This window comes from Agelaius tricolor, unplaced genomic scaffold, assembly GCF_023055355.1.
Source record: "Agelaius tricolor isolate 1412-34295 unplaced genomic scaffold, bAgeTri1.0.p SCAF_90, whole genome shotgun sequence".
Taxonomy (NCBI): Eukaryota; Metazoa; Chordata; class Aves; order Passeriformes; family Icteridae; genus Agelaius; species Agelaius tricolor.
This window is the reverse complement of record NW_027269350.1, coordinates 664,433-677,732: the sequence shown is the minus strand read 5'-3', so window position 1 is coordinate 677,732 and position 13,300 is coordinate 664,433. Positions and strand designations below refer to the sequence as shown.

The window sequence follows — 13,300 nt, the reverse complement described above, 5'->3', positions numbered from 1 at the left end:
CAAATTTCCCTTGCAGGAGGCGCGGGGCAGCCCCCCCCCCATCGCGGCCCCCCCCCGCGGAGGTAAGGGGGGTTTTTGGGGTGATTTTGGGGTGAATTTGGGGTTTTTTGGGTGATTTTGGGGGGGCTGACGCTCTGTGCTCTCTCCGCAGCCCCCCCGGCTTTTCCGCTCCCCCCTGGGGCTGCCCCTGTCCCAGCACCTGCTGCTCTGGGCCCGGGTACGTGGGGCTGTCACTGTCACCTGTGTCACCTGTGTCACCTGTGTCACCCCCTGGCATTGCCATTGTCACCCCCTGCCACCCCCTGGCACTGCCATTGTCACCCACTGTCACCCTCTGTCCCAGCACCTGCTGCTCTGGGCCTGGGTACGTGGGGCTGTCACTGTCACCTGTGTCACCTGTGTCACCTGTGCCACCTGTGCCACCCCCTGCCATTGCCATTGTCACCCCCTGCCACCCCCTGCCATTGCCATTGTCACCCACTGCCACCCCCTGTCCCAGCACCTGCTGCTCTGGGCCCGGGTACGTGGGGCTGTCACTGTCACCTGTGTCACCTGTGTCACCTGTGCCACCCCGTGCCACCCCCCTGCCATCCCCTGGCATTGCCATTGTCACCCATTGTCACCCCCTGTCCCAGCACCTGCTGCTCTGTGGGCCCGGGTACGTGGGGCTGTCACTGTCACCTGTGTCACCTGTGTCACCTGTGCCATCCCCTGCCACTGCCAGCCCTTGTCACCCCCAGCCACCCCTGTCACCCCCTGTCACTGCCACCCACTGCCACCCCTGTCACCGCCACCACTGTCACTGCCACCTCTGCCATTGTCACCCCTGCCACTGCCACCCTGGCCATGTCCCCAAGGCCACCCCTGTCACTGCCACCCCCAGGCTTGCCTTGTCCCCAGAGCCACCCCCTGTCACTGCCATTCCTGCCACTGCCACCTCTGCCATTGTCACCCCTGCCATTGCCACCCCTGTCACTGCCACCCCCCTGTCACTGCCACCTCTGCCATTGTCACCCCTGTCATTGTCACCTCTGTCACCGCCACCCCTGCCATTGTCACCTGTGCCATTGTCACCTCTGCCACTGCCACCCTGGCCATGTCCCCAAGGCCACCCTGTCACTGCCACCCCCCAGGCTTGCCTTGTCCCCAGAGCCACCCCCTGTCACTGCCATTCCTGCCACTGCCACCCTGCCATTGTCACCCCTGCCACTGCTATCCCTGCCATTGTCACCACTGCCAACCCTGTCACTGCCACCCCCTGCCATTGTCACCTGCCACTGCCACCCCCTGCCATTGTCACCTCTGCCATTGTCACCCCTGCCATTGTCACCCCTGTCACCGCCACCCCCTGCCATTGTCACCTCTGCCACTGCCACCCCTGTCACTGCCACCCCTGCCATTGTCACCACTGCCACCCCTGTCACTGCCACCCCTGCCATTGTCACCACTGCCAACCCTGTCACTGTCACCCCCTGCCACCGCCACCCTCTGCCATTGTCACCCCTGTCACCCCCTGCCACTGCCATCCCCGCCCGTGTCCCCAGGGCCACCTCCCAACGGGGAGGGGACAAGCACGGCCGGGCCACCGCGGGCACCGCCACCAGCGCCACCCTTGGGGACAGCGCCACCCCTTGGGGACAGCGCCACCCCCTGGGGACAGCGCCACCCCTGGGGACAGCGCCACCCCCTGGGGACAGCGCCACCCCCTGGGGACAGCTCCACCCCTGGGGACAGCGCCACCCCTGTGTCCCCATGTCCCCAACCACGCGGGGCGGGGCGGGGCGGGGACCTGGGAGGGTGACACGGCCTGGGGGGGTGGTGACAGCGCCGGTGCCACCCGCGCGTGTCGCTGTCCCCAGGTGCCACAGCCCGGTGCCACCAAGGATTGTCTGCTGCTCTGCGCCGCCGGCCTGCGCCCCCCGCCCGCGCCCCCCGGCAGCCCCCCCTGACCCGGGGCTGTCCCCAAAGTGTCCCCAAGGTGTCCCCGAGGTGTCCCCAAAGTGTCCCTGAGGTGTCCCCAAAGTGTCCCCTCCTCCTCCCTTTTGTTGCACTTGACCCCCCCTTTTCCCATGGGGGGGTGACCCTGTACAGAGACCCCTCCCCAAAATCCGAGACCCCTCCCCAAAATCACGGGACCCCCCCGAAAAAATGCACTGGGCACTGGGTGGGGGTCCCCAAATCCGAGACCCCTCCCCAAAATCACGGAACCCCCCCCCCCCCCCAAAAAATCTCATAGGGCACTGAGGGGGAGGTCCCCAAATCCGAGACCCCCTCCCCAAAACCCCACCAGAACCCCCCAAAAATCCCCAAAATCACGGAACCGCCCCCCCCCCCAAAATCACGGGACCCCCTCCCCAAAATGAGACCCCTCCTCAAAATCCCACCGGACCCACCCCAAAATCACGGGACCCCCCCTAAAATCCCATCGTGCACTGAGGGGGGGTCCCCAAATCCAAGACCCCCCCGCCCACGCGCGTGTGTCCCCCCCCCTTACCCCCCCCCACCCCATTAATTTGGGGAGGGGTCGCCCCGGTGCCCCCATGACCCTCCCCGAGGGGCAGCGGGACGCGACCCCCCCCCCCATAAAAAAGGGTGGGGGTCTCCCCCCCCCCAAATAAAGGGTGGGGGTCCCCCCTGTTCTGACCCCCCCCAAATAAAGGGTGGGGGTCCCCCCCGCCCCTCCCCCCCCATTAGTAATTTATTTGTAGGGATTTTGCACTGCGGACCCCCCCCCTTATTTATGCCCCGCCCCCTCCGCCGCCAGGGGGCGCCGCCCCCTCCCCAAACTGACCCCGCCCCCCCCCCCCATCCCCCACCCGGTTTGTGACGCCCCCCCGGGGGGGGGAGGGGTGAGAATAAAGTTGTGTTAAGGCCACCAATGTGTCCCCAAATTGTCCCCAAATTGTCCCCTGTGTCACCCACGTGTCCCCACATTGTCCCCAAGCCCCTCTGTGCCACCCACCTGTCCCCAAGTGCCACCACCATGTCCCAAACTGTCCCCAAATTGCCCCCAATTGCCACCCAGTGTCCCCAAATTGTCCCCAATTGCCGCCGCCCTGTCCCCACATTGTCCCCAAGTGCCACCCACCTGTCCCCAATTGTCCCCAATTGTCCCCGAGTGCCACCGCCGTGTCCGCAACTGTCCCCGAATTGTCCCCTCTGTGCCACCCAGTGTCCCCAAACTGTCCCCGAATCGTCCCCAAGTGCCACCCCCTGTCCCAAATTGTCCCCAAGCCCCTCTGTGTCACTGCCATGTCCCCAAACTGTCCCCAAGTGCCACCGCCATGTCCCAAACTGTCCCCAAATTGTCCCCTCTGAGTCACCTACGTGTCCCCAAATTGTCCCCAAGTGCCACCCAGTGTGTCCCCAATTGTCCCCAAGTGCCACCCCCGTGTCCCAAACTGTCCCCACACTGTCCCCTCTGTGCCACCCAGTGTCCCCAAATTGTCCCCAAGTGCCACCCGCATGTCCCTAAATTGTCCCCAAGTGCCACCGCCATGTCCCAAACTGTCCCCACACTGTCCCCAAGTGCCACCGCCATGTCCCCAAATTGTCCCCAAGCCCCTCTGTGCCACCCACGTGTCCCGAATTGTCCCCTCTATGCCACCCCCATGTCCCCAAATTGTCCCCAAGTGCCACCCACCTGTCCCACACCATCCCCAAGTGCCACCCCCATGTCCCAAACTGTCCCCAGGTGCCACCCGCGTGTCCCCACACTGTCCCCAAGCTGTCCCCAGGTGCCACCCGGGTGCCAAAAAGTCTCTTTAGTATAAATAAGGGGGGGGGGAGGGGACAGCGGTGGCCCCGTGGGGACAATAAAGTGACAATGGGGGGGGGAGGGGCGCGGTGCCACCCCCTGGGGACACCGCGGGGGGGGGGGGAGGGGACAGCGGTGACACCGCGGGGACAGCGCCGGGGGGGGCTCAGTAGTACGGGGGTGGCACTGGGGGTGACACAGGTGACACCGGCGTGTCCTGGAGAGTGGCACAGGTGACACAGGTGTGTCCTGGAGAGTGGCACAGGTGGACACTGCCATGTCCCGGAGGGTGGCACAGGTGACACAGGAGGTGACACAGGTGACACAGGTGTGTCCTGGAGGGTGGCACAGGTGACACAGGTGACACTGGCGTGTCCTGGAGTGCGGCACAGGTGACACAGGTGTGTCCTGGAGAGTGGCACAGGTGACACAGGAGGTGACACAGGTGGCACAGGCGTGTCCTGGCAGGTGGCACAGGTGACACAGGTGTGTCCTGGAGAGTGGCACAGGTGACACTGCCGTGTCCTGGCGGATGACACAGGTGACACGGGTGACCCGGGAGGTGACACAGGTGACACCGGCGTGTCCTGGAGTGCGGCACAGGTGACCCGGGAGATGACACAGGTGACACAGGAGGTGACACAGGTGACACTGGCGTGTCCTGGTGGGTGGCCCACACAGGAGGTGACACAGGAGGTGTCCCAGGTGACACAGGTGGCACAGGAGGTGGCCCAGGTGGCACAGGAGGTGTCCCAGGTGACACAGGAGGTGGCCCAGGTGACACAGGTGACCCGGGAGGTGGCGCAGGTGACACAGGAGGTGTCCCAGGTGACACAGGTGACACAGGAGGTGGCCCAGGTGACACAGGTGACCCGGGAGGTGTCCCAGGTGACACAGGAGGTGTCCCAGGTGACACAGGAGGTGGCCCAGGTGTGTCCCAGGTGTCCCAGCTACACCACGGTGCCGCTGGGGGAGCCGCCGTTCTGCGAGGACAGGCCCTGCAGGGGGAGGGGACACAAGCCACGCCCTGTGACGTCACCGCGGGGACACCCGGGGGATTCCCCCCATCCCCAAAATCCGAGATTTGTGCCCAAAAATTCAACCTGGACACCCCAAATGGCCCCAAATCCCCCTAAACCACCCCAAACCACCCATCAGGGCACCCCAAAATCCCTCCCAGACACCCAAAATCCCCTCTGAGACCCCCCAAAATTCCTCTGAGACCCCCCCAAATCCCCCTAAACCACCCCAAATCCCTCCCAGACATCCCAAATCCCATCCAGGACACCCCAAATCCCCTCCCAGACCCCCCAAGTCCCATCCAGGGTACCCCAAAATCTCTCCCTGACACCCCAAATCCCCTCCTGGACACCCCAAATCCCATCCCAGACATCCCAAATCCCATCCAGGACACCCCAAATCCCATCCTGGGCACCCCAAAATCCCCTCCCAGACACCCCAAATCCCATCCTGGGCACCCCAAAATCCCCTCTTAGACCCCCCCAAATCCCATCCCAGACACCCCAAATCCCATCAGGGGCATCCCAAATCCCTCCCTGACACCCCAAATCCCATCCCGGACCCCCCAAATCCCACCCAGGGCACCCCAAAATCCCTCCCTGACACCCCAAATTCCCATCCTGGAAACCCCAAATCCCCTCTGAGACCCCTCCCCAGACTCACAAAGACCCCAGGCCATGCCCAGGTGCGGATGAGCCCCTCCTGGCACCCCCAAACCCCATCCCAGCCCCCCCAGATCTCCTCTAAACCCCCCAAAATGCCCCCAAATCCCCTCGGAGACCCCTCCCCAGACTCACAGACACCCCAGGCCGCGCCCAGGTGCAGATGAGCCCCTCCTGGCACCCCCAAACCCCATTCCGGACCCAACAAATCTCCTCCAAAGCCCCCCAAATCTCCTCCAAACCCCCCAAAATGCCCCCAGATCCCCTCGGAGACCCCTCCCCGGACTCACAGACACCCCAGGCCGCGCCCAGGTGCAGATGAGCCCCTCCTGGCAGGCTGTGACGATGCAATCCTCCAGGAACAGCAGCACCGTCAGCCTCTCCTGGGCGATTTTCTTGCACACCAGCGGCTCCAGCAGGGGCACCTCGTGCAGCCGCGGGCACAGCGCCGTGCCCAGCACCTTGGCCATGTCCAGAGATGCCCCCCGGCCCCGAGAGGAGCCCCCCGTTTGGGGAGGGGCTTTCTCGGCGTTGCCGCCCCCAGCCCCTCCCCGGCTGATGTTGCCCAGGCTGTGGTAACGTTTGTGCTCCTTCTCGGCCGCGCCTCGCGGGTCCCGCAGGCTCAGAGTGGCGAAACGCCCCACGCTCAGCACCGGCGGGACCCGCGGGGACGTTTGGGGACCCCCGCCCGGTTGCGGGAGGCTGTTGGAGCGGGATAACGAGCGGGGCAGGCCCGGAACAGAGGAGGAGGAGGAGGAGGAAGGCGGTGCCGGCGGCTCCTCGCCGGGAGCGGCGGCGGGGCGGGAGCGGGGAAGGGGCGGCCGCAGCTCCAGCACGTCCTCGGTGAGGTCCCACAGGCAGAACTGCGTGTCCTGGCCGGCAGAGCCGAAGCGGTAGGCGACGCTCGGGGGCTCCTCGGCGCCGTCGCCGCCGTGTCCGTCGGGAGGAGCGAAAGGGTCGAAAGCCACCGCGTTGACCCAGGACTTGTGGCCGTGGCCCCGCGCCACCACGCGGCCCTCGGCGAAGGACCACACGGTGACCAGGTCGTCCTCTCCGCCCGTGACCACGTAGCGGCCGTCGGGGCTCCAGCAGACGCACAGGAGGCCCCCGAAGTAGCTCCTCATCATGCCCTGGAGCAGCATGGAGGAGAAGTGGAAGACCCTGAGGACGCCGTCCTGGCTGACGCAGGCCAGCGAGCGCCCGTCCGGCGAGAAGGCGAACTCGTTGAGGGGCCCCGAGCCCACGGCCCACTTCAGCAGGGGGTTCCTGGGCGTCTTGCTCTTGCAGGAGAAGACCCTGAAGCCCTCTCCTTGCGTGAGCAGCGTGTACTGGGGGCTGCTGGCCCCGCAGGGCTGCTCCGAGTCGTACAGGTACAGGTGGCCGCTGGCGTGCGACGCCAGGAACAGGCGCTCGGTGTCCGGCAGCCACTTGACCAAGGTCACCTTGGATTTGTCGATCAGGCGCTGCGGGGGGAGAGAGGAGGAGGAGGGTGGGAGGTGAAGGGTTAAAAGATTAAAATTAAAATTAAAAAAAAATTTTTAAAAAAAAGGTGGTAATGGGGGAGGGTTGTGGTGGGTCTAGGGAGGTTCTGGGGGTTCTGTGAGGGAAACCAAGGGGTTCTTGGTGGTTCCATGGAGGTTCTGGTGGTCCCATGGGGGTTCTGGTGGTCCCACAGGGCTCCCAAAGGGGTTCCTGGTGGTCCCATGGGTGATCTTAAGGGGTTCCTGCTGGTCCCATGGGATTCCTGGTGGCCCTGGGGAGGTTCTGGTGGTCCCCTGGGTGATCTCAAGGGGTTCCTGGTGGTCCCATGGGGGTTCTGGTGGTCCCACAAGGGAAACCAAGGGGTTCCTGGTGGTTCCATGGAGGTTCTGGTGGTCCCACAGGGGAAACCAAGGGGTTCCTGGTGGCTCTATGGTGGCCCTGGGGAGGTTCTGGTGGTCCCACGGGGGAAACCAATGGGTTCCTGGTGGTTCCATGGAGGTTCTGGTGGTCCCACAAGGGAAACCAAGGGGTTCTTGGTGGTTCTATGGAGGTTCTGGGGATTCCATGGAGGAAACCAAGGGGTTCCTGGTGGTTCTATGGAGGTTCTGGGGGTCCCATGGGGGTCCTGGTGGTCCCATGAAGGATCCCAAGAGGTTCCTGGTGGCCCTGAGGAGGTTCTGGTGGTCCCACAAGGGAAACCAGGGGGTTCCTGGTGGTTCCATGGAGGTTCTGATGGTTCCATGGAGGAAACCAAGGGGTTCTTGGTGGTCCCATGGGGGTTCTGGTAGTCCCACGGGAGAAACCAAGGGGTTCTTGGTGGTTCCATGGAGGTTCTGGGGGTTCTGTGGGGGTTCTGGTGGTTCCATGGGGGAAAACCAAGGGGTTCTTGGTGGTTCCATGGAGGTTCTGGTGGTTCCACAGGGGAAACCAAGGGGTTCCTGGTGGCCCTATGGTGGCCCTGGGGAGGTTCTGGTGGTCCCACAAGGGAAACCAAGGGGTTCTGGTGGTCCCATGGGGGTTCTGGTGGTCCCACAAGGGAAACCAAGGGGTTCTTGGTGGTTCCATGGGTGATCTCAAGGGGTTCCTGGTAGTCCCATGGGTGATCTCAAGGGGTTCCTGCTGGTCCCATGGGTGATCTCACGGGGTTCCTGCTGGTCCCATGGGTGATCTCACGGGGTTCCTGCTGGTCCCATGGGGTTCCTGGTGGCTCTATGGTGGCCCTGGGGAGGTTCTGGTGGTCCCATGGGTGATCTCAAGGGGTTCCTGGTGGTCCCATGGGTGATCTCAAGGGGTTCCTGCTGGTCCCATGGGGTTCCTGGTGGCCCTAGGGAGGTTCTGGTGGTCCCAAGGGGCTCCTGGTGGCTCTATGGTGGCCCTGCCGGTCCCACATGGCTCCCAAGGCTCCCCGGTGTCCCCGAGGCGCCCCCGTGTCCCCTCACCTCCTCGTTGAAGAGCCGCCCGGCGCTGTCCTTCTTGGCCAGGTCCAGGTACTGCACCTGCCCGGCGGAGAAGCCCACGAGCAGCGCCAGCGTCTCGGTGCCCGCCGTGAACTGGTTGAAGTCGTGGCACGTGGGCTGCGTGCCCTTGTACACGCGCTTGTCGATGGGACGCTGCAGGTCCAGCACCTGCGGGGACACGGGGACACCGGCGCTGGCACCGGGGAGGTGGCACTGGCACCTGAGGGGTGGCACTGCCGGGGGATGTCACCCCCGGGGCTCTTCAGGGACGCTGTGCCCACCCTGGGTCACCACTGGGGCTGTCCAGAGGGTCCTGGGGTCATTGGCATTGTCACTGTCACCAGCCCTGGGGTCACTGCCACCAACCCTGGGGTCACTGTCACTGTCCCTGGGGTCACTGTCACCAACCCTGGGGTCACTGTCACCAGTCTTGGGGTCACCTTTGCCCCTCAATCCCCCCCCCGTTATTCCCCTGGTTCTCCCCCGTTTTCTCACCCGGTTCTCCCTCCCGCTTCTCTCCCGTTATTCCCCCGGTTCTCTCCCGTTATTCCCCCGCTTCTCTCCCGGTTCTCTCCCACTTCTCCCCCCGCTTCTCCCCCGTTATTCCCCCTGTTCTTCCCCGTTTTCTCCCTCACTTCTCTCCCGTTATTCCCCCGCTTCTCCCCCGCTATTCCCCCGCTTCTCTCCCGTTATTTCCCCCGCTTCTCTCCCGTTATTTCCCCCGCTTCTCCCCCGTTATTTCCCCCGCTTCTCCCCCGTTATTCCCGCGTTACCCTCCGGCTGCCGCGTCCCCCGCTGCCGGCCCCTCCATAGAAATGCAGCTCCCTGCCGAGGTTGCAGCACACGCGGCTCCGTTCGGCGGCTCCCCCGGGCGGGCTCCGGCTCCGGGCCAGCCTCACCACCGAGAGCCGAACCGGCGGCAGCGCCCCGGGGCCCGGCGGGGCAGGCCCGGCCGGGGCTGAGGCGGAGGAGGCGGCGGCGGCGGCGGGGCCCAGCAGGCGGTAGGAGCCCTCGCGGGTACGGAAGCGGCTCTTGAGCTCCGGAGCGGCCGCGGGAGGCTCGGCCGGGCCCGGGCCCGCAGCCGCCGCCGCCGCCGCCGCCATGGCCGCCGGAAGCCGCCTCAGGCCCGGGCGGGAGCGGCCGCCGCCATGGCGGCGCTGAGTCAGCGAGGCCACGCCCACAGGAGAGGCGGGGAAGCCACGCCCATGGGGGTGGGAAGGGCCAATCAGCGAGCGAGGAGGGAAGGGGCGCGGCCAGAGAAGGTCCATATAAGGGATGGGCACGCCCCAAAAGAGGGGAAGCCACGCCCATAGTTGAGACCGCGCCCATGAGTGGTGGAAGCCACGCCTCAAAACACGGAGACCACGCCCCCAGCGGAGGGAGCACCTATAATTGGTGGAAACCACGCCCCCAAAACATGGAAACCACGCCCGAAAACACAGAGACCACGCCCCCAAACACAAACCCCACCCCAAACCCGTGACCACGCCCCATTGCTAAAACCCCACCCCAAATTCAATTCAGGCACAGCCCAAGCCACGCCCACCCATAACACCTCCACGTGGCCCCACCCCCTAATCTGCATGCCCAAACCCCACCCCCTTTGGGGCAAACCCGCACCCTACCACACCCACCATGAAGCCACGCCCCCTTTTTGGCATTGCCCCCCAAAAACCCCGCAAAAACCACTCAGGACTCTCCAAAGCTCCGCCCACACCTTTATTAAGCCCCTCCCCCACAGTCCGGGGGAGGAGTCTCGGGGGTCTCCCCGCCCCCCCCCCCCCCTCCCCTCAGCCCTCGCAGGGACCCTCGGGGACCCCCCCCGGGGGGGGGCTCTGGGTGCCGGGGGGGGGCGGCTCCGACGAGGGGGGGCTGGGGGGCGGGGCCTCGCCGGGGTGGGGGAGGGGCTGGGGGAGTTCCGTGCCCGCGGGGGGGTCCTGGAGAGGGGGGGGATGAGGGGAGAGAGAAAAGAGAAGGGGGAGGGGTTAGAAATGAACCAAACCCCGCCCTCCCCCTCCCCAATTTAAGGTCGGAAATGCCCCTCCCCAAATTCCCCTCCCCCTCCCCAAAATAGGGGCTGGAAATGCCCCTCCCCCTCCCCAAATGCCCCTCCCCAAACGGGGGGAGGGGGGCGTGGTCCGTCTGGGGGCGGGGCCGCCCCTCGCTCACCTTGGGGGGCTCCAGGGCGGGGTCCGGGGGGGACGCGTCCCCTCCCCCCCCCGAGCTCTCCTCATCCTCGGCGCCGCTGATGAAGATGGGGGGGGGCTCCAGCTCCGGGGGGGCTCCCTCGGGGAGGGGGGGGGGAGGGGAGCCGGGGGGACCCCCCCCGACCCCGACCCCTCCCCCACCCGGGACCCCTCCCCCCGCCTTGGCCTTGGGCTCCTCCTCGGAGCTCGGGGGGCGCTTGGGGGGCTTCTCCTGGGGGGACAGCGCGGGGCGGGCGTGGTGGCACCTGCGGGGACACCTGGGCAGGTGTCCCCCCCATGTCCCCCATGTCCCCCCTGGGCAGGTGTCCCCATGTCCCCCCCATCCCCCTGTGCCCACCTGGACAGGTGTCCCCCCCATGTCCCCTCCCATGTCCCTGTGTGCCCACCTGGGCAGGTGTCCCTGTCCCCACCCCTCCAGGTGTCCCTGTCCCCACCCCTCCAGGTGTCCCTGTCCCCACCTCCCCAGGTGTCCCCATGTCCCTGTCCCCACCTCTCCAGGTGTCCCCTCGGGCTCGTGGCGCGTGGTGGCCTCCAGGATGGCCATGGTGGACAGGGGGATGTGCGCTTGCTGTCACCGGGGGAGGGGACAGGTGTGACACCCCCGACATTGTCACCTGTCCCCGACATTGTCACCTGTCCCCCTCCAGGGGGTGTGACACCCCCGAGATTGTCACCTGTCCCCGACATTGTCACCTGTCCCCAAGGGATGTCCCCCTTCTCCAAGGATGCCCAGGAGATGTCACCTGTCCCCAGGACTGTCACCTGTCCCTGGGGCCTGTCACCTGTCCCTGAGGTTGTCACCTGTCCAAAACTTGTCACCTTTCCCCTGGGCATATCCCCTGTACCATGGGGGATGTCACCTGTCCCCAGGGGCTGTCACCCATCCCCAGGTGCTGTCACCCATCCCCAGGTGCTGTCACCTGTCCCCGGGAGTGTCACCCGCCCCCAGGTGATGTCACCTGTCCCCGGGGCTGTCACCTGGTGCGGGGTGAGGGCGCGCACGTGGCTCAGCAGGGGCTCCCGCAGCTCCGGGCATTGTCACCCCCATCCCATGGGATGTCACCTGTCCCCAGGTGATGTCACCTGCCCCCAGGTGTGTCACCCGCCCCCAGGTGTGTCACCTGTCCCCGGGGGTGTCACCTGGTGCGGGGTGAGGGCGCGCACGTGGCTCAGCAGGGGCTCCCGCAGCTCCGGGCATTTCTCGAAGACGGCGGCGAGCTGGGGCGGGGGCAGCTGCAGAACCACCTGGAAGGACTGGGGCTTGGTGCGCTGGCAGCACTTGATGAACCCCTCCCACACCTTGGGGTACTTCCACACCTGCGGAGACACACCTGGGTTACACCTGAGACACACCTGAAACACCTGGGACACCCCTGGGGCTTGGTGCGCTGGCAGCACTTGATGAACCCTTCCCACACCTTGGGGTACTTCCACACCTGCGGAGACACACCTGGGGTCACCTGGGATACACCTGAGATACACCTGAGACACCTGGGATACACCTGGGTTACACCTGGGACACCCCTGGGGCTTGGTGCGCTGGCAGCACTTGATGAACCCCTCCCACACCTTGGGGTACTTCCACACCTGCACAGACACACCTGGGTTACACCTGAGACACCTGAGGGTGACCTGAAACACACCTGAAACACCTGGGATACACCTGGGATACACCTGGGATACACCTGGGACACCCCTGGGGCTTGGTGCGCTGGCAGCACTTGATGAACCCCTCCCACACCTTGGGGTACTTCCACACCTGGGGAGATACACCTGGGTTACACCTGGGTTACACCTGTGAAACCTGGGATACATCTGAGACACACCTGGGTTACACCTGAGACACCTGGGACACCCCTGGGACTCACCTGAGACACACCTTGGACACCTGGGGTCACCTGAATCACCTGGGACACACCTGAGATACACCTGAAACACCTGGGACACCCCTGGGGTCACCTGGAGGGGGGTCACCTGAGACACCTGGGGGTCACCTGGGACACACCTGAGACACCTGGGGTCACACCTGAGATACACCTGAAACACCTGGATCACACCTGGGACACACCTGAGACACACCTGGGACACCCCTGAGAAACCTGGGGGTCACCTGAAACACACCTGAAACACCTGAAACACACCTGAGACACACTTGGGGGTCACCTGGGACACACCTGAGACACCTGGGACATGCCTGGGGTCACCTGGAGGGGTCACCTGAGTCACCTGGGACACACCTGAGACACCTGGGGCTCACCTGGGGCTCACCTGGGGCCAGCACTTGCCGGACCCTTCGCACTCCTTGGGGTTCTGACACACCTGGGAGCGCGTCAGGACTTTTGCAGGAATTTTGGGGTAATTTCGGGGGATTTTGGGGTAATTTTTGCAGGAATTTTGGGGTAATTTCAGGGGATTTTGGGGGTAATTTTGGCAGGAATTTTGGGGTAATTTTAGCAGAAATTTTGGAGTAATTTCAGGGGATTTTTGGATTAATTTCAGGGGATTTTTGGGGTAATTTTGGCAGGAATTTTGGGGTAACTTCAGGGGGAATTTTGGGGTAATTTCAGTGGATTTTGGGGTCTCCAGACCTGTTTCATGATGAGCCTGCTCAGGATGCTCGTGACAGAGCCTGGGTCTCCGTGCACATTTGGAATTTTGTGGCCAGTTTGGGGTGAATTTTGGGGTAATTTCAGAGGGATTTTTGCAGGAATTTTG

General features: G+C 64.8%; 2 protein-coding genes and 3 long non-coding RNA genes across 53 annotated transcripts in view; 2 read left to right on the top strand and 3 right to left on the bottom strand.

Annotated features, from left to right (window-relative positions):
* Positions 1–66: 66 nt before the first annotated feature.
* Positions 67–1,195, bottom strand: LOC139585829 (uncharacterized). The gene is made up of 2 exons (XR_011677358.1): positions 691–1,195; positions 67–561 (listed from the first exon to the last, which is right to left on the bottom strand). It is a non-coding gene; the product is annotated as an uncharacterized lncRNA (long non-coding RNA).
* LOC139585830 (uncharacterized) lies at positions 125–2,875 on the top strand. The gene is made up of 2 exons (XR_011677359.1): positions 125–520; positions 1,860–2,875. It is a non-coding gene; the product is annotated as an uncharacterized lncRNA (long non-coding RNA).
* Positions 2,876–3,838: 963 nt separating this feature from the next.
* On the top strand, positions 3,839–4,755 carry LOC139585828 (uncharacterized). 31 transcript variants are annotated; one of them, XR_011677348.1, is made up of 4 exons: positions 3,839–3,999; positions 4,065–4,413; positions 4,493–4,624; positions 4,676–4,755. It is a non-coding gene; the product is annotated as an uncharacterized lncRNA (long non-coding RNA). The 31 variants fall into 31 exon arrangements; XR_011677340.1 differs by having other exon boundaries at positions 4,065–4,425; positions 4,526–4,624; XR_011677345.1 differs by having other exon boundaries at positions 4,065–4,425; positions 4,526–4,606; positions 4,637–4,745.
* Positions 4,635–9,543, bottom strand: DMWD (DM1 locus, WD repeat containing). The gene is made up of 4 exons (XM_071418817.1): positions 9,152–9,543; positions 8,361–8,546; positions 5,730–6,902; positions 4,635–4,755 (listed from the first exon to the last, which is right to left on the bottom strand). The coding sequence occupies exons 1-4, from the start codon at positions 9,479–9,481 to the stop codon at positions 4,708–4,710; spliced, it is 1,737 nt and encodes a 578-aa protein (XP_071274918.1). The 5' UTR covers positions 9,482–9,543; the 3' UTR covers positions 4,635–4,707.
* Positions 9,544–10,076: 533 nt separating this feature from the next.
* The window catches only part of SYMPK (symplekin scaffold protein), a 28,445-nt gene continuing 25,221 nt past the window's right edge, over positions 10,077–13,300 (bottom strand). The window contains exons 24-29 of one of the 19 annotated variants that reach the window (XR_011677326.1): positions 12,238–12,344; positions 12,036–12,206; positions 11,726–11,916; positions 11,076–11,153; positions 10,548–10,796; positions 10,077–10,315 (exon numbers count right to left, since the gene is read on the bottom strand). Coding sequence is in view for 17 of the 19 variants with exons in the window: in XM_071418797.1 (XP_071274898.1) it covers positions 10,169–10,315; positions 10,548–10,796; positions 11,076–11,153; positions 11,726–12,206; positions 12,238–12,344 (1,062 nt within the window). In the remaining 2 variants the exon portion in view is untranslated. Of the gene's footprint in view, positions 10,316–10,547; positions 10,831–11,075; positions 11,154–11,725; positions 12,345–13,300 lie in introns of those variants that run through there. The other 18 variants (XM_071418798.1, XM_071418799.1, XM_071418801.1 and 15 more) reach the window with 18 other exon arrangements.